This window comes from Durio zibethinus, chromosome 21, assembly GCF_047325235.1.
Source record: "Durio zibethinus cultivar Kanyao isolate XHJ-2024 chromosome 21, ASM4732523v1, whole genome shotgun sequence".
Taxonomy (NCBI): Eukaryota; Viridiplantae; Streptophyta; class Magnoliopsida; order Malvales; family Malvaceae; genus Durio; species Durio zibethinus.
This window is the reverse complement of record NC_143182.1, coordinates 10,928,344-10,947,516: the sequence shown is the minus strand read 5'-3', so window position 1 is coordinate 10,947,516 and position 19,173 is coordinate 10,928,344. Positions and strand designations below refer to the sequence as shown.

At 35.5% G+C, this 19,173-nt stretch overlaps 4 protein-coding genes across 16 annotated transcripts; 1 reads left to right on the top strand and 3 right to left on the bottom strand.

Moving 5' to 3' along the window:
* Positions 1–373: 373 nt before the first annotated feature.
* On the bottom strand, positions 374–4,613 carry LOC111305583 (protein-tyrosine-phosphatase IBR5-like). Its single transcript, XM_022903242.2, has 5 exons — positions 4,000–4,613; positions 2,636–2,735; positions 1,987–2,044; positions 1,436–1,542; positions 374–890 (listed from the first exon to the last, which is right to left on the bottom strand). The coding sequence occupies exons 1-5, from the start codon at positions 4,234–4,236 to the stop codon at positions 583–585; spliced, it is 810 nt and encodes a 269-aa protein (XP_022758977.1). The 5' UTR covers positions 4,237–4,613; the 3' UTR covers positions 374–582.
* A 594-nt stretch (positions 4,614–5,207) lies between these two features.
* On the top strand, positions 5,208–9,542 carry LOC111305582 (3-oxoacyl-[acyl-carrier-protein] synthase, mitochondrial-like). Of its 13 annotated transcripts, none has more exons than XM_089749701.1 (8): positions 5,221–5,409; positions 5,559–5,752; positions 6,451–6,545; positions 6,636–6,708; positions 7,356–7,515; positions 8,152–8,223; positions 8,607–9,057; positions 9,140–9,542. In XM_089749701.1, the coding sequence occupies exons 1-4, from the start codon at positions 5,402–5,404 to the stop codon at positions 6,702–6,704; spliced, it is 366 nt and encodes a 121-aa protein (XP_089605827.1). In that variant the 5' UTR covers positions 5,221–5,401; the 3' UTR covers positions 6,705–6,708; positions 7,356–7,515; positions 8,152–8,223; positions 8,607–9,057; positions 9,140–9,542. The 13 variants fall into 13 exon arrangements, with proteins under 13 accessions (XP_089605825.1, XP_089605827.1, XP_089605828.1 ...); XM_089749702.1 differs by having other exon boundaries at positions 8,515–8,786; positions 8,882–9,542; XM_089749698.1 differs by having other exon boundaries at positions 8,515–8,794; positions 8,882–9,542.
* A 339-nt stretch (positions 9,543–9,881) lies between these two features.
* On the bottom strand, positions 9,882–13,622 carry LOC111305581 (tRNase Z TRZ2, chloroplastic-like). The gene is made up of 8 exons (XM_022903240.2): positions 12,747–13,622; positions 12,386–12,548; positions 12,240–12,310; positions 11,868–11,963; positions 11,672–11,785; positions 10,855–10,923; positions 10,700–10,774; positions 9,882–10,119 (listed from the first exon to the last, which is right to left on the bottom strand). The coding sequence occupies exons 1-8, from the start codon at positions 13,128–13,130 to the stop codon at positions 10,030–10,032; spliced, it is 1,062 nt and encodes a 353-aa protein (XP_022758975.2). The 5' UTR covers positions 13,131–13,622; the 3' UTR covers positions 9,882–10,029.
* A 107-nt stretch (positions 13,623–13,729) lies between these two features.
* On the bottom strand, positions 13,730–18,878 carry LOC111305580 (lipid-binding serum glycoprotein family protein). The gene is made up of 6 exons (XM_022903239.2): positions 18,419–18,878; positions 17,540–17,679; positions 15,975–16,326; positions 15,295–15,543; positions 14,296–14,421; positions 13,730–14,216 (listed from the first exon to the last, which is right to left on the bottom strand). Exons 1-6 carry the CDS (start codon positions 18,845–18,847, stop codon positions 14,028–14,030), a joined length of 1,485 nt encoding a protein of 494 aa, XP_022758974.2. The 5' UTR covers positions 18,848–18,878; the 3' UTR covers positions 13,730–14,027.
* Between the last annotated feature and the right edge of the window lie 295 nt (positions 18,879–19,173).

The following is a 19,173-nucleotide window of genomic DNA, read 5'->3' as shown; positions in this document are numbered from 1 at the left end:
GCAGAGAAAGAGGCTCAAAAATTGGATGAATTCATAGAGCTCAGTAACATTAATCTCTAACATCCAGCGCTCAAGTACTTGCTCCATTGCTCAACATTTTTTTCTCTCATTCTTCGTTCTTGCTAATTGATTATCATTAAAATCCATATTATAATAGCCTGTGTTTTTCAAACTGTATCGACATTCTAAGTTTACTGGTGCCACACCATCCGGCTGAAAAGTCAATTTATAGGAACATATCACCCCCAGATTGGGCAAAAATTATCCGAGATGGTGGCTTACGATGCAGAGTAAGTTCATATTCTTGCGTGAGCTCCAGTGAGTATAGATGCTGGCAAGTATATGAATGATCCTTGGATAGGAAACTCTCTGCTGGTCCAAAAATAAATATATTCATTCACATTCAAGGCACCCAGATTGAATGTACCAAGAGCGAATGTACCAACTCTTCATATCTAACAAACCAGAAAAACTTCTAACATTTTTACTCACAATTTACAGCCAAATTTCATAAATATCCTCATTAAAAGTCGTCGGTCTCATTGGCGAAATGGTTGTTCTTGCAAAAGAAACTTCAGGGATCTAAGTGCTATCCATTGGAATATCGGTGCAACTAGGATTTGCTAGGCTTTCAGACACGCTTTTCTGGGTCTGACCGGCACCAAATGTGAATTCATGCGGAGGAACTTCTAAAGGCGTACGGGCAAAAATAGAAGTAGCACCAATATTATTGAAAGCAGGAATAGGAACAGGAACTGGATCATTTGCCTTTAAGAAGCCAAAGTTGAAGGATGGGGCTCCAGCAGGTGGAAAGGTAGGCAGAGGAGGATTGCTACTATCAGATGATCCAAAGATCTTTTGCTCATATTCCTGCAGTTGCTGGTACACAGCTACAAATCACAAACAGTGAATGAAAATCAGAAAGCATTTAATCGAAAAATATCAAAAATAATAATAGCAAGAAGATCATAATGGAATAAACATCACCAGTTTACAATCCCTAAACTCAATTTCAATCATACCAAAGCAATACTTACTTTACACAAACAGATCATACATAATTTACTCATGAAAAAAGCATTTCTACTTCTAAATTCTCTCACAGTTGCCAGGAAAAAGTTGATTTGTCAGACAAAAACTAAGAAACATAAGTATCCACCCATCCCATGCAATCTAACAAATACCAATCAGAAATTAGAAACAGATTGATGATAGTTTCAGCAGCATTAGACTTTTTCCTCTTCCAAATGATATTATATGACATTCATTTTTCCGGTTCCAAATAATATCAAGTGGAATTCCTATATTGCTTTCAATTAAGCATATGACATCCAATTAACTAAAATAACAACAGACTAAGTACTATAAACAATATAAATGGCTTCCATGTTATTAGGTAATCTATTAGGTAATCTAAGTCAAGGCTGGTAAATACCTTGACTTAACTCAACAGATGATCTCCGTTCTTTCACCCACTGATAGCTCTGTGGAAGCCTCCATCCTCTAGACTTCATCAAGTAAGCTATTACAATTGCTGGTGACCTGTCAGAAAGAATACAATCATCCTCACAAACAAACAATTTGTTTCGTTTAAAGGGGTACACACGCCCACCCACCCACCTGAGCATAGGTTCAATACTAGGTGCATGTATCCCTTCCCGAAGAGTTGGAATTCCCCCTTCCCAAATCCAAAGAAGATACACACACATTCATAGCAGTTTATCTCCTATGTACAAAATGACATGGTGGCCAAAGCTATCTGCAGGCCATCTTATTGGGAAAGATTCCGGGGTAAGGTCCCACTAGGTTCTTCCACTATAGTCAATATTGAAAATTCTACTTTCAGTATTCAAATTTTAACTTTTGGGGTATAAAATAAGATTAATAAAAAAGAAAACAGAGGAAAAAGCCACTTCTATATGCTCATGTTTGTTTTGGTGTATATTTCTTGGATAAGAAAAGAAATGAAGCAGCAGTAAGATCAACCTATTTTTTCCTGACATGCAGTGCACAAGGACTGGAGCCTTATCCCTCTCACATTGCTCTGCAGAAATGAACTGTGTCATAATATGACAATGAGAATATAAAACTATTCGATATGTCAACTAGAAGTGTCTGAGCTACTGCAATGTAACTGGCAAACATTAATTAAACATCATTTGCATAAGATCTGCAAGCAAACTCTCCAAAAGTCATGTGTCACTAAGGTAATGAAGGAGATCGTGATATAAGCGGGGCAAACCACAACAAGGTTACCACGTTGAGAAGAGTGATTGATATGTAAACACAATATCATAGAAAGGTTCCAAAGTTGTGAAAGTGCAGAGCCCCCAGGGAAGCACATGTATTTGACAGCAGAATACCCACATTTGACCATGTGAATCAAGAAAATTCAGAAGCACCTCATTACGTAAATGTAAAAGAGAAAAATATACTCAATAAATGCTTCTCAGGACCTAAAAAAGAGTCAATTTTACTGAGTTCTGCTGAGACCAACATCTTGAAATTTGCACAGGCAAAAAATTAGATGCATGACAGAGGAAATACCGAAGTCATGTACGAAAAGCGGAGACACCAAAGTCAACCTTATGACCATAACTAAAACTTCATAAATGCAATACAAAGGTTAACGGACCTAAAAATTGTATTGCATCATCAAATTGTAAATTTTTGCCATCTTGCAGGCAATGATAGGTAAATGAATTCTTGTAGAGATTTTGACAAGCAGGTACAGTCTGCAAAGAGAGAATGGGAAAAACATAAGAATATGCAAAATAAGTAAGCTACAATTTTGACACCTGACAATCATCAATATGTATTTTAGCAGTCACAACATCCAACAAAGAGAAGGAGAACAAACTGCATAATGAAATATGAAAATTAACGGATATTAACACCATCAATCTTACCACTTTCCAAGATGTTCCTTTTGTCAATCCCATCGGCAATAGCAATTGGACGATAGCAAACTACTTGTTTGCTTAGTTTAAAAGTTATGATTCACAACATCAAAAACATAACCATGCAGTCATCAAAGTCCCCAATCCCAATTTCTCCTCATTTCTATTATAGTATCAATTAAATTAGGTTTAAAACATAATCATCTCACTAGTCTTTGATACAAGAAGTCGTTGCATCTTTGACTCTGTTCTAATATAATTCAGTTTTCTGCCCTTAGAAAAGGCAAACAGAATACATAAAACTTCCATAATGTGTAAATCTGACAAAGAAGGTATTTATTGGCTGCTATGTTTAGCCACCTTCTAGTTAATTCTATATGTCTTATGGCTCTGTATAAATCTAACAATTGCTCTTAGGACTGTTTGACTATCAAATCTAACCATTATTTCTTGCTCTACCTTTAATAAATTGCACCCACACATCCTGTTCTGGTCTTGCTTCACATCAAAAACCACACATTTGATACTAACTTCCTCCCATGTTTCTAACTTATGATCTATAATACTAGCCTTACCCTCATTTGCAAATAGCAAGCACCAAGGAATATTATCCTAGATATCTGTTTTGACTCATATGTAAGTTTAGCCAAAAGGTAAAGGCCTAAAGTATAGTCTCAATGCAAATCTACTGTATTTGGATAGTACAAATATTAGCTTCAATCAGTTCTCAAAGTTGTGAATGATCTTTCATTCACACCCCCAATCCCGCTGATAACAATAAGACTTCTGAAGTACAATTCTAGATCAATAAAGTTACAAGGTCTTCCAATATAACAAATCAACTCAATCATCAAGCCACTATTCTACAAGCCAAATAATTAAAATGCCAAAATCCCATCAAAGAGCAGTATAAAAACCTTAACATGCTGCACAAAATTCTATTTCCTAATTTATTCTTTATTATTCCAATTAGTAAACAATCATAAGTCAACTTTTCCAAACTATTTTCAATCCCCAAATCAATAAATTCAACGTCACAATTAAAACCATAAGCTGATACTAATACTGTAAGCAATCAGAAGAAGCAGAAGAGGATTACATTAAGGACACGAGTAATTCCCTGGGTCTTGAGAAGCTCAGAGCGAGAGGCGTTATCATAGCTACCCAAATAGAGGAAGTCAGGCAAGATCACCGATGGAAAAGCACTGACTTGAAGCGATGCTTTATCCGAAGAAACGGGAGCTCTGTGACCGCATACCCCACAAACTTCTCCTTCCTCGTACTTGTGATAGTGCCCACATACCCCACACGGATTCTCCCTCTCCCTCTTCCTCATCCCCACTCACCACCCAAAAAAAAAACAACAAATTTTCGATTATACCCAGATCAAGAAAACCAAAAAAACTAATAGACCCAGAGTTTTTTTTGGAAATCAAAGGGCTTTTAGTTCAATGAAGGTTCTTGTTGCATCGAGATTTTGCTTGATCGAGAGATATAGAGAGAGAGAGAGAGTTGAATGGAATTTTATAATAATAATAATACTAAAATACACAGGTGTAGGGGCGTCCTACCTGAGTCAAACGAGAGATTTGTAATTCGATTTTTATATAAAAAGAAACCGGGAAAATAGATATAGAAAAATAAATAAATAAATAAAGAGCTTATCTGATTGAGATTTGAGATTCTTCATGGGCATGTCATAGATAAACACACCATATGTTTTTTTCTTTTTTTAAAAAAAAAAAATTTTATTTTTAATCTTCTTCAAATTAAGAAAAATTAAAATGTAAAGACTTTGATCTGGGTTTGCTTTCCAAGTTCCAACCAATCACTATATGCCACTTTTATTATAATACTTTTTTTGGTAAAGTACTTTTTTTTTTTTTACTTTGTTGACAATCGTATTCACCAAAACATAGTGTATTTTGGTCAAGAATCAAGATCTTCAACTAAAAGTTTTGGTGCTGCTTTAAATATGAGGACCATATAATTTTATAGGGATTGTGATGTGCTAAACTCTTCATTTATTGTCCAATCATAGTTTCTTGCCAATAGTGGAGTTTTTTATGTTCTGCATGAATTTTAGTACTTTTTTCTTTGTTTAACATGATTACAAGATTTTTTTTATTATGAATTCCATAAATGTAAAATGAAAAATCATAATAATATAGGAGAATATGATTTCAAGCTGTATTGTAAATATTATATTTTAAAAATTTATTATAAATTAAATAATTATAAGATTTAATGAATTTATATAAAATAAAATGATGTAGTTAAATACATTTTTTTTATTAAGGATTTTATTTTTGAAGGCGAAGAAAAATTATATATACTTAATTATAATTCAAATAAAAATAAAAATAATAAATATAACCTATCTCTTTAACAAAACAGTAGCCAATTTTAACTGTGTTTCCCCCCTTTATGAAGATCTGTTCGTGTTTCGGAGTCGCTCAACTTAAGTTAAACCCCGTCTTGTACAAACCAAACCGGAGGCCATGGCAAGGTTTTGTTGGCAGAAACTGAAGACGACATGTCGTTTCCAACTGCCTCAACCTCTCTCCACTCCCATTTCTTCTTCGCTTTTAAAAAAAAAATTTTTTTTTCTCAGTGTTAGTGAAGACTGGTTGCTTATTTGTTTTTGTTGGGTTTCAGGGCTTGGCCTGGTGCTCCACTTGGCTGCGGAGTTGAAACAACATGGAAACGTTTGGTAGAAGGCAAGTGTCGGATAAGGGCACTAAATCCAGAAGATTTAAAGATGAATGCTTTTGATAGAGAAACTCAGATGCTTACCATCGATCAGTTAACTTCCAAGGATGCTGCAATTATGCCGTGTGGGACTAACCCTGGTGAATTCAATGAGGAACTTTGGCTTAATTCTAAGATAATCCTTTTCTTTAGGTGATTTTGGTTGATGACCTATTAATTGGACTGTGTTGTTTGTTACATTGTGATGTGGTATTTGGAACTGGATCGAGGTTTTGTATTGTGGGTTGAACTTTGAATTAGTGAAGAAATAAATTTTGGGTTTTAAGAATGTAGAGCTGAGTGCCTTTTAGGTGAAGCGTTTAGCTTTTAGAACTCTGTGGAATAAGTTCTTAAGTAAATATTAAAGGGTATGGTGACTTTACATTAAATGTTACTGGTGCATGCAGGTATTTAGTTACTTTCCAAGCAAGAAACTTGGGCAATTAAAATATGAAGCTGGAAAAACATGATTTCTTCGCAACTGCGAGGATGCTTTAATTGATAGCTGTTTTGGGGTCTGGATATGACTTTATTTTCTCAATTGGAGGAGCTCTGTTTGCTTGGGAAGAGGTGTCCTTTGTGCTTGTTGTAATTGTTAGTTTTCACATCTCAGAATCCCAAGTTGTTTTATTATTTTAAAGTGATGTGCAGTGTCTAATCTGATGTTAGATCACTAAATTATGCTAATAAAGAATAATTTAGACTCTTTCTTCTGTAAGACAAATCAATGTCTTATGGAATTTTCTGATTCTGTGCATGCTATAATCAATGATTCTTGTTGCTCGGTAACATCGATCAGTTGCAAGATTCATAAGCTATGCAATTTGTGCTGCTGGTGAAGTTTTAAAAGATGCAAAATGGGTGCCTGCTGAGCTGGAACAGAAGGAAAGAACGGTAATCACTTATTAATGGTAATATGTGATATATAGATTTTCTCTAGGTTCTTTTCAGTAACTTATTCTTTATTAACTTGTGGGTAACCAGGGAGTCTCTATAGGTGGTGGGATTGGAAGTATCAGTGATATATTAGATGCAAGCACAAATGATTTGTGAGAAGGTTGGTTTCCTGCTACCATTTATTTTGTCATCATGATTGTCAGTATTTATATTGTCATCACTAGCTCATAGGGTCATCATCGTTACTTTCCTCATGTCAGCTATGGGCTGGAAAATGAACTACTTGGCTATGGAAACAGCTAATATGACAAGTTAAATCTCATCTCTTTTAATAAAGCATCTTCATCAACTAAGTCCATTTTCATTCCAAGGATACTAACATGGCATCTGGTAATGTTAGCATGAAATATGGATTCCTGGTGTGTGCATATATATATTTATGTTTATATTTATGACAAGCTACAATGGTTCTAGTTCATCTGTTAGGTCATTCCTGGGAAACAAAATGCCTGAGCTTGAATAAAATTTTAGTAGTTCTCAAATTAAAAATTAATACTGCATATTAGAAATTACACCAAGTTGCTATAGCATTTGGCTTTGGGTACACAAAAATTGATTGATTTAGTTGACAATGAGCATGATTAATCTATCAGTGTCACACACTGTGATTGTGTAGGGGTCGTTGTCCTTAATAAGCAGTTGACTGCTGACTCAAACTTCTGTTACAGTTTTGTCACAAAAAATTTTAAAAGAAAATTCTTAAAGTAAAAGTTATTGTTCCATAGTCTAGTCACCTTTTGAATATAGGGACCAAACCATGCAGCAGTCAGCAGTGACTGCTTGTGCAACTGGGGCTCATTCTATTGGTGATGCTATGAGGATGGTTCAATTTGGAGATGCTGATGTTATGGCTGCTGGGGGCTCAGAGTCTAATTATTGATGCTTTATCAATAGCTGGATTTTGCAGGTAATGGTCAGTTTTTCATCCTGCTACAATATCCTTTTTGGCTGGTGAAAAATATATACTTGGCACATCTTCTGTCCCATAAATCTAGCATGATTAAACATTCTAGGTAAAATGACACTTGATTATTTATGCATCAATATTCAGAACTGACTAGATAATTGGAAATTGGGCTGGTTGGAATTTGATATCTTTTTTACTTCTTCCACCAATGTCCACAACTTAGAAGGAATAAAGTACCACAGAGATGATAATAAAAGTTTAAAAGGGACAAAACTCTGTCCAAGATATAGTATCTTAGGTGATACTACTAGATGCAACTTACATTTCTTGAGAGAGAGAGAAAGAGAGCCTTATCAATAAAGATGTTTTCATCACTACCTAAAGATCTGAGTTCAAATTTGAAAGCAACTTGCCCTACCAATTTTCTTGCTCTTATGAAAAGATGTGCGGGAAAAAGAGAGGGAGGGAATTAAAAGTGAATTAGGGAGAAAAAGAAAAAGCTATGTTACCTTTTCCGGTGCTGTACCATTCCACTTTACTGTAATTTCATTAAGTTTTCTTTTCCTGCTAATAGCTTTCATCTACTTATTAACCATTCGCTTTCATTAAAACTGCTATAATCACCATTATACACAGGGTGCTGTTGGTCATCTTCTTGGCGCAGCCAGAGCTGTTGAAGGCATTTTTACTGTTTTATCCATACATCATGTAAGTATTTCAGTTTTTCTACTTCTAAATGATTCAGATAAAGCATCTTTCAACTTATTGGTGAGACATAGCTTTTCAAAAAGTTTATGACAAGGTTCTAATAGGAATTCCCACTTGTATGAACCAATTTGTGATTCCTATCCATGTATTTTTCCGTCAGTATGTGGACTAATTAGTGGTGTTCTCTTTCTGCTAATAAAAAATGTTTAGGAACTGTATGAAAGATTCTGTATAGTACACTTAAGAAAGTTTGAAGCTATACCAAATGGTCATTGTGGTGTCCTATTGCAGGGAATTGTACCTTTAACACTTTAATGTCACTAAACCTGATCCCATATTTAACAATGCTTTCATGCATTTGACTGCTTTGAAGGAAATGCCAGTTAGAGCTGCATTGTCTAATTGGTTTGGTTTTGGAGGAACAAACGCATCCTTACTTTTTGGATCCCCTCCTAGAACAGATTGATTGGTCAAACTTTCTTGTTCTGGTGGTATCGGATGCCATTTCTTTGGTCTGACTGCACCGACGCCTTTCAGAATCACAAATCCAAGATATAAAGCTGGTGGATGGGTCATTATTGCAGAATCTTGTATATTTTCTTGTTATCTTATTTTATTGATAACAGTAAGCTTCAGAGAAAAATGTCATTGATTGCAGAGAAATTTTGGGCTTCAGATTCTTTGAGATTGACAGTCTGCAAGAGCTACTGCTGCTATAGAGCAAAGAAAGATACCGTGATGGTTCTCTTTCGACCAGATTGGAAAGATTTATGACAGTATCGTTTGATTAATGGCTTGAAACTGTAAAATGATGAAAGTTGTAGAGAACAAGGAGTCTGTTCCATAAAACTTGTGAGATCTTGTGTTATAGTCAGGTGTGTTAGTGACATGACCCTGATTATTCTGCTCTATGCAGGTATAGGTAATCACTTTTTCCCAATCGGTGTTAGCGACATGACCCTGATGCTTATCATCTGCAGAGGATTTATAATTTGAGAATTGATTTTATCATATGGCTTCTGGTTCTGTCCTGACACCAGCTAGAGCCAAGGACAGCAGTCTAATTTTGTAGATACACGAGTATGGTACACTCTTGAGTATAGTAAACATGCTCCAATTGCCCATTCTTGTAGAGACAACAGGCAACTTTATGTTTGCAGTCACCATAGGCGTGATGACTATCTGTTAAGGCTGCATCTTGGCAACCAGAATTCACTGATTGTAATACATTATTCTAAAAACCCTGCTTACTATATGACGCTTTTTTGGACATCTTAAAAATAAAACATGCACACTGCAGGATTGTAAAACGGGCAAAAGCATAAGAGCGTAACTTATAGATGTGTTAATGATGCCTTAATGGCAAATTCAAAGGCTTTCATTGATGAGAATCTGGTGCGCAGTCATTTAGAAAGATGTGCCTTATGAGATTAAGTGGCAAATCAATGATCGGATTCAAAACACTGCACTCACATGGCCATTTTGGTAAATATAGAGGTATTACTGCATTACTGCTGATACACATTTTACATACAAAGGCACAGCCATTCCCTGATAAGTGAATAAAATCAGTCTATATCTCCATGATGATACCCTTTTTCTTTTCTCCTAGTTCATCATGGTATCTTACATTAATCAGTTAAAAGAGGTTGCAAAAGTTTAATACCAATGCACATTGTTAACAGATTTCTATAAAATCAGAAGAATTTTATGAATACCATCCATGTATTAATTACAAAACGAGAAATTGAATGTTTTTCTTCTTTTCTTCTATCCTCTAATTCATTTTATCTGCTGAAAACATGACTACGAGTGCACTGATTTGAAACCCTCTGTTAGAGGAACCACCTTTGCTGACACTTTAGACTGCAACTTAGAAACAGCTTGCCGAATGTCCTGCAATAAGGAAAGATGACCATCACGTGGTATACAGTTGTTGGAATATGGCTCTTTCCTGCAATAATATAGCAGCTGTATTTCCTCGTGCAGGTTCACGAAAATTTTTATCTGATGCACTATTCTGTTAACTGCTAGCATATTTTAAAAGGCGGAGAGAGCAGGTCTATAATACTACACTTAGCCACAAACATTTTTGGATTAAGATGAAAGGATTAAGTAACTACAATTATAACTGTTAATTATGGCTTCTTACTCTATTTTCAGCAGGGAAAAATAAAAGAAAAGGCTAAATATTACTTGGCAGCAGGCATCATCTATATCCTTAAACATACAATTTAGCAACATCTAAGATTCTACAAGATGGAGTGAACCTCAATTCAGATGATAAACCATTTAGCTAAACTATATGGAATGTTATTTTCCAAGGAAGATCTTTATGTCAATCAGCCTCAGCCTCCCTTGCAAGCAGGCAATCATATTGCAGCACTTTAGAAGCTTATTAGCTCACATAGATGTATTAGATGTTTACCCTTCATAGAAAATGGAACAAAAACATGTAGTTCAATTAAATGAGTACCTCTATACTGTAGCGGGAAGAGAAATGAGTTAACAAGACAGCCTTATTCCTGATCCACTGAGCATGTTCAATGATCTGAAATTTCACATCAAATAATGTTAGAAGTCATTAATAATGTCGTAACAGTAGAATGGGAGAATCATCATCAAACTTACCTCAAGTAAATGAGTATGACCATGTTGTCTTGCATGATCGATGCTATGACTTTCATCAAGAAAAGTTGCCTGTTAAAAATGTTTCCACACCAGAAAGTGAAAAGATTATAAATTGCACAAAGTTGTGAATATTGGTCCAAGGAGGGGAGGGAAAAAGAACAGAATATTAACATTGCATGTCATGATTTTAACATGAGATCAGTGCAAAGATAAGTGGGGCTTTTATTTTCTTTTCTTGAGCATGTCAAATATAGTCTCTTTTCTTAGCAGCTGCAACTTCCAAAATTTTATGACTAGAGAAGGGACAGCTAAATCACAGAAAACTTCCATATAAACTAAACCAGATCTCAGAAAATCAGTGCCCATTACTTGAAAACCTATGACTTGGTAGAGTTGAGTTCCACTTAGACAGGATAGGGTCCATTGTCTTGGAGACTGCCTTGTACTAATGAAATAATTATGGTACAGTTAGATTTTAGAAGCAAGAAATGATTCGGAAGGTGCATGTATAGAATAGTTTAAGTCGTATGTTTGAGTTTTTACACCAAAGCTCACATCTGTTATAACTGCTAGAAGGCAAAGAAAAGGCATGTGATACATATGCAGGCAGAGCATAACACAATTTAATCATGGATTTTACCAAGCATTCTACTTGTCTCATCCAATTTCACTTTGTCCTTAACATTGACTCAGATCTCAGATTATACTACTAGTTGCAACATGTAGCAGGCGATATTAACACAGATGTTGCAAAAATTATTTTCAGCATTAGCTAACAAGGGAAAAGGAGGTGGAAACAATTGGATTCAATCCATACCTCAGTTATAAGAATTTTGGCCCTCAAGGCATCTGCATTACGTGGATCAAGCATGTATTCTGCTGTTGTATCCCCTGTAAATGCCACCTCTGGAGACAAAACAATGTCTGTGATCTGTAAAGGAAGGTTTCAAGTCAAACAAATGCCTAAAGCTAAACTAATATTTGTCCACGCTATTTTTGCCAAAGTTACAGACCTCGACACCAGACTTCTTCAATTTCTCAATCTGTTTCCCTTTCAGATGAATATACTGCTTCTTCAGCTTTTTTCTAACAGAGTATATAACATAACCCTGACAAAGTCCAACTTCGTACTTTAGACTGTAAAGTATCCAAAATTTAAACAACTGAGATAACAAATTCATATTCATCCATGTTTCAAACCATAATAATGAATTTCCCGAGGGCAGAAACTAAATAGCCATATATTTTTATGCACATCCCGCTTACAACTCAAAGATGGATTCACGTTTTTGCCTTGAGTGTTTGTATGCTCCTAATTTGTAGTCAACATGATCTCTTCTACATAAATTTATGTAATTCAGAAGAAAAGACTTGGTAAGGCATACCTGGCTTGGTATAACATGGTGAGTTCTAAATGGTCGGACAACAATGTCATTCCGCAATTCATATGTTTCACCTGAAAAAACCTTAGTAAAGTCATCTTAAAAATAAACATGAACAAACAAATAGACTTGTGATGGAAGCAACATACCCACATCAAGTGCGACCAAATCAAGGTTGAGTTCCACTTGTCCCATTGTCCGGTGAATATCCAACAGCTTCTCCACATCCTCTTTGATGCATGGAGGTACAAATACTATTGGAGGCTTTAAGTTATACAAGCCACGGCTAGCTACATACATTGGCAACCCACCCTGAGCCATTAAACACCCTATGAGATTATAGTAATACCCAGAACTTAAAACTTGAAGCAAATAACTGGAGCTAACCCAAAATAATTGAAAGGGTACACTATTTTCAAATAACTTATGGTCAAGCAATGGAATTTGTTCAAATTTTGACTAAAAACTATGGCTAAAAACATCATCGTTTGGGCAAATGAAGGAACTTACAATATGATCAAGATGTGCATGGGTAATGAAAACGAAATTCTGCTGAATAGCACGAGAAGGGCACCTCCCAATATCAAAAGCAGACTTCAATTCAGGAACCATGACACAGGTTTCATGGCCACCAATAGAGAGTCCTTCAATGAAGTAACCTTCAACTTCAAGACCCTTTTTGGTGACAGCAGCCCTGGCTTTGCGGTACTCTTCTTCTTCATCTATAGCACGGCTGATTGTGGATAAAAAGCCGGAGGTTTTGAGGGAGTTGAAGGGGCTGGCTTGAGTTTGGAAGGCGAGGTTTATACGGGGTTGGTGAGTGGGAGAAATGGGGCGGTGGGATGGGAAAATTGAGGGGAGCTTGGAGGGTAAAATGGGGAGAGCGACCTGCATTCTTTTGAGACGGGATTGAGATGAAACTGCATAAAAATTTGGAAAAAGATTGGTTAGTGAAGAGAAGGAGTTGGTTTTAAGTGAGGTTTATGAGTTTCACGGTTACGTTCTTTGCTGCGGATTTTGTATGCCTGGATGATGTTTCTGTTGGAGGTAACTGAGGATTTCCCCAGAACAGAAACCGAAACGCAGCGTGTTTTGAGAAGGTACAGCCAAATATGTGCATATTCCTTTTTCTTTTGAAAGCATATATGTATGTTATTATTTTTTAAATTCTTTGTTATATGAAATATTTTATGCTTGTTTTTGTAAGATGGATTTTAATTTAATTTTTTTGATACAAAGATAGCTTAGCCTGGACATAAGAAAATGTGTTATAAATACAAAGATTTTAATTTAAATTTGTTAAATACGTTGCATATCTCAACTGAATTAAACTCAAATTCGATTTTAATTTAAATTCTATTCTAAAGAACTTTTATCATCTAGGAGAACCAAACTTAAACCTGGAGCATTTTAAGACGGGACTCGACAGACTCATGATGACAACAGTCAACAGCAATACAGCTAGAATAGATTTGAAGCATATTTTCCAGTCATACCAGCCAATGTTCCTGAATTCATTTGATTAATATGTACATATAATACAAACAATAACCAATGTTGGCTTATGATCTGCAAATTATCAAAGAAATCTGATACATATTGAGCTGTGCCTTTGTACATTCAACAAGCTTTATCACATTTTGTGGATTCTGTTCCCGGACAGTTGCATTCGAAGTAGAACGCTACAACAGTGGGAAATTGACAATTTCTTTCCTTCCCTGTAAGCATTTTGAGGGCATCTCAGGGTTGCATAATATGAACAAATAAATGGATAATCTATTCGAAATGGATTCAGAGCTGATTAAGACTGTCTGATTCTGAATATGACACATCGCTGCACACTGTGACTTTTGAACTAGAGAAAATAATTTCCGCATTCTCAAGGGTGAAACCATGAATGATGGGCAAAGGAAAACCCTTTCCAAGGTATGAATTGGCATATGGTATCACAACAGTTTGAACAAGTGTCCACATCACCGGCTGCAATATGTAAAAGATACATTAGACCATTTACTACTAACCATACATTAATTTGATTAAATACTAATATCACAACAACCTGTATCAGATACATTCGAAGATTGCCAATTTGGCTCCACTTCAATGACATTGCCAACTCATCCAACTTCACACTGCCACCAAGGTTATTCCCCACAATTTTAACTGAACCTGAGCCACGGATCTCCTGCCATAACAAATGAATCAACATTGGTTACAGAAATGGACATAATGCCTCAATATCATGTTTCAAACAACGGTTTCTCTTTTCTAATACATAAGCTTTGAATTAAGAAAATCTAGCAAAGAAACCATGTATAAAGCAATAAACCTGTGAAGAAGGAAAAGGAAAACACAACAATGGAACTCAGAGACCTAGCATCTTCAATGCTGTGGACTTGACTAAAACATCAAAATCTCTTCCATATAGTCACAATTCACAAACTTAACCTTAACCAAGCAACGAAGGAACAAGTCGCCTATTGATATTTACTCAAATTTCAATGGTTTCCCATCCAAATCAAATTCACAAAAATATGTTGTTTTTACATCAGTATAACCACAAACAAACAATTTCCTAAGTCAGAAAAGAATGTAATAAAACTAATTCAATTACATCCACACTTGAGATAAATCACTGGGCTGACTTCCAGGAAACTTGCTTTTCATATTCTCATCCATTATAATGACTGAAAGCTGTTATGTTTGCCATGTGAAGTGCTAAGTGTTTGACGATATGAACTACTAACTTAAAATTTGTTACTCTGGTAATTGTCATACCGGCATTACCAAAGAAAGCCATTTCTACACCAGCAAACATACCTGCCAAAATTATCATGACTGATGATATTGGTAAATGAAATCAAGAACAAATGACTAAGACTGTCAAGATAGGAATAAAATCAACAGAGCAAGAAGCCATGGTTTTTCTTTTTGTTTGGAAGCAGGCAGATGGTGGGGGCTGCAGAGAGCTGCAGTTTTATTTAAATAAAAGGAAAAAATAGTTGCAACAAGAAAATTAAGAAATTTCAAACCATTACATTTTAATCAATAAACTTACCAATGAAATGCATGCAACGGGTATTACTTGACCAGCATCAACCACGTCCATTATCACGTCTGCATAAATGGTAGCACCAATATTATGCTCAGAAATCCTTATGACTGGTGGAGAAGACAGAGAAATGTTCAGATTCATATCATCATTTGGGTATTTCTTGTACAGTTGGGGAATGATAAATCTCCATTCAGCAGTATTTAAAAGAGCCTGATCTGGCACTTTATCCACAATCCATTCCATAAATTCTGCCTGGCCACAAGTAGAAACCTTCATTTAACAATAATATAATACAAAGATGGACAGTTCATGTAAAGAGACAAAGAAAAAGGGGGAGGGGGGAGGGGGGAGGGAACCAATCAGCATAAACTCGAAAAAACATATTGATCTTTGCCAACTTGTTCTCCAATTTGTTCGTGGTTACTATAATAAGTTAGGGACCAAGGGGTAGTCAGAACTCAGAAGTCAACAACTTAGATTTGGTGTCAAGTAAGTCTATCTTAGACCTATTGGTATAATCTATATTACTTAACCTGAATAACTCCATTTCTATCTTAAAGACAAATTATCATGAAGATAAAGCAGACATGATGCTCTATTCAGGTAGTCATCGCTCATAGATTTACTGCTTAAAAGAGTTACACACCATACTTCAATAGTTCTACATAGTTTTCCAAACTCACATCATAGTATAACGCTGAAGCAGAGTTGAATACAGCTCCATCTAATGAAATTCCAAGCATTTTAGACTGGTCAGTGCAGATAACTGAAGGTTGCTGGGTCTTTGGATAGTGCTTAGGAACAGGAACCTTTTTCATTGCTATGAATAACCCATTAATGTCAAATTCAATGGAAGAATTGCTCAATAGAGGATTTGCCACAAAAGACACATTCAAAGAAGCATTATCATCCACAGGAATTTCTTTTGGAAGAGATTGGAGAAATGAATCAAGCTTTAAGATTCCATCTTTAAGTTTATTGGTAATAGCATTTTCAACTGCAGATCCTATTTGCTCCTCAAATGCATTAATCATCCTGAAAAATGAAAACAATAGAATTGAATCACCATAAAATAAAACATTCATCTGCATAGGTGATCCGAGGTAATTGGTGAAGATGGTAAAATCAGCACTGTCAGGCTTTTTTCCCCTCTTTCGAAAAAAAGGAAAAGCATCAACCTAATAATGAGGAAAAGATACTGAAGAACAGTTCTTTTAACACTATCAACGGTGCAAATCAATCAAGCATATAGCTACATGAGTCCAATCATTGCAAATGAAATGTCAGTTCCATTAAATCAACTATTCTAAAGTGGCAGTTTGTCAGAAGATCAGAATAGATGGATAATATATGCAATTGCACCAAAAGAGTAAAGGGAAAAACAACTAAAGACCTTAGGAGGAAACTCTACAAAAAAATCACTTTTAAGATAAGGTGAAAAAGGAAACCCAAGAGGAAAGGGCTTTCAAGATGTAGGACTCTAACTTGATGAAGTTATGCTACACCACTCAGGAGGCTTCAGTATTCTTCTCCAATAAAATTTTCTGAAGTAAATGAAGTGGAAACATTTTCCAAATACCCTGACATTTATTCCTTCAACTATAAAGCAAAACTAAGAGGTGCAGATGGGTAAGAACAAGAAAAAGAACCCTCAATTGTTGTTCTGCCCAAAGACAATTTTGTCTACCTCCCTAAAAGCCCTGCTGAATGTTCTGACCTAAAGGTGTAGCCTTCACCAATTCACATGTCTTTTATTCTACAATGGCCCTTTTGCAAATGGGCATCAAATCACCAGTATCGTTGAAGCGACTTTGGAAACGAAAAAAGAGTTTTCCAATCTTGTGAGATCACATAAACATGCTCAGTAATTACCCATTAGAGAGCTCTATTGATCGGTTAGCATTAATATGAGGGAAGGGAGAAAGTGGGGAGACAATGGGGCTTGGAACTCATAAGAGCGAAAAGTTGCACTTGCTTATGACATCTTATTGAGTTTTCTGTTGTCCAATTTATAAGGCACATAGCATTTTATTTTACGTGACCATGAATAATGAATTTTGTGAAATAAGATATATTCAGCTTCAAATTAAAAAAAAAAAGTTAGATCTGAAAGAATCACAGTTGTACTTAGGACAAATGATAATAAGAGTTCTGGCATGGGTAACGTGCAAAATGATTATGTCACCAGAAAGCAAACCTCAAATACTATTAACACAAAATTAGTCAATCGACATAAAAATTAACATACCCTTGATAAAGCCAAGAAGCTCCTCCATCCAATGTTATGGTGATTTCTTTCACATAACAACCACTGTCCATGAGGGACAGCTTCAAAGTTCCTTCATGGTTCTCCAAGCCTAATGTAAGCCCCACTTCCATGCCTTCAACCTTACGCAGAGACATCAGTCATCAGATTCCCTTTCTTAAAGATCATATTAGAAATGGGCAACCAAGCATGAATTCAGAACAGACAGAAGTATCACTGGCATGTGAAACTCACACATGGTTGCTACCCATATTTAGCCACTTTTAGAAACAAGATAATGAAGGAAACATGTTAGGAAAGTAGCATATGTAGAAAATCGAGCTACGAACATAACAGTCTACCGCAGCCAAGTGAAAATGCAATGCACAAACCATAAAGTTCATACTTGAATTGTATGCAATGCTCTTCATAAAATTAGAATCAATTCGCAAGAAAAAGCAAGCACGTCATGTAAATGAAGCCTAACTGCAAGAAACAATAAAATACAATAACTTTATCCCATATCATAAGTTAACAAAATCAAACTAATGAATTAGCAAATGAACATGTAAAACGAAACTCATTTCCAGCATAAGAAATGAAGCCCATTTGCATAAGCTCAAAAAGCCAAAAACTTGCATATATTTCACCCAAAAAGCCAAAGCGCACCAACCAACCAAGAGCAAATACAAGTTAAAAGAAAACCCGTTTCCAGTGCCTATTTAGAACAACAGTGCTAAAAGTAGCTAAAATTATCTTTCCTTTATTTACAAAGCTTTATTAAACTTGTTTTTCAGCTTTTTTACAAAATTTATAAATTTTTCAAAACATTAACTTTCTGCGATAGAGAAGCTGCTCAACTCCAACTAAAAAGAGGAATACCTGAACAGAAGCCCTTCCTCCATCAGAAATCTCAATGGGAACAAGCCAAGAACTATAAGAATAATGCCAATTCATGGTCAAGTTACAAGTAGTCCCAGAAGCAACAATTACAATCCCAGTATTCCCAGGCTTAACATAAGACAACAAAACATCGATTTTGTAAATAGTAACATTGGAGATAACCATATGAACATTTCCCAGAAATGGGATCCTGGCAGATTTTTCAATCGTGGCAGGCAGTTGCAAAGGGATGATGGAAGAGATTGCTTTGTTGATGAGCAAATCCTTGATGAAATCAAGGCCCAGTTGAGATACAAGTATTGACGTGAAGGATTCATCTTGGGCTCTTGATGGCTCAAGATGAAGATTAGCTTGTGAAGATAGGAAGAGAGACGAGATTAAGAAGAAAAGGAAAGTAAGAGGTGCCATGAAGGGGGAATTTGGGGCTTGTTTCGGGGCCGAAATTTTTTGGTTGAAGTGTGTTGCTTTTATTGGCAGGAAAAACGCAAAGCGAGTTTTTTTTTTCTTTTTTTGGAAGTGTTTGGCTGCCACGTAACGCAAACAATATTTTATCCTGAAACTAGTTTTTTTAGCGATGCCATGCACGAAAATTTTTATTATATTTTTATAATTTAAAATTTATATTTATATTTATTTTTATATTATATATAGATATATAAAAATATTTGTAATTATTTATAATTCGTAGTCAAAAATTAAAAAGTTATTTATATATAAATTATTATGAAATAATT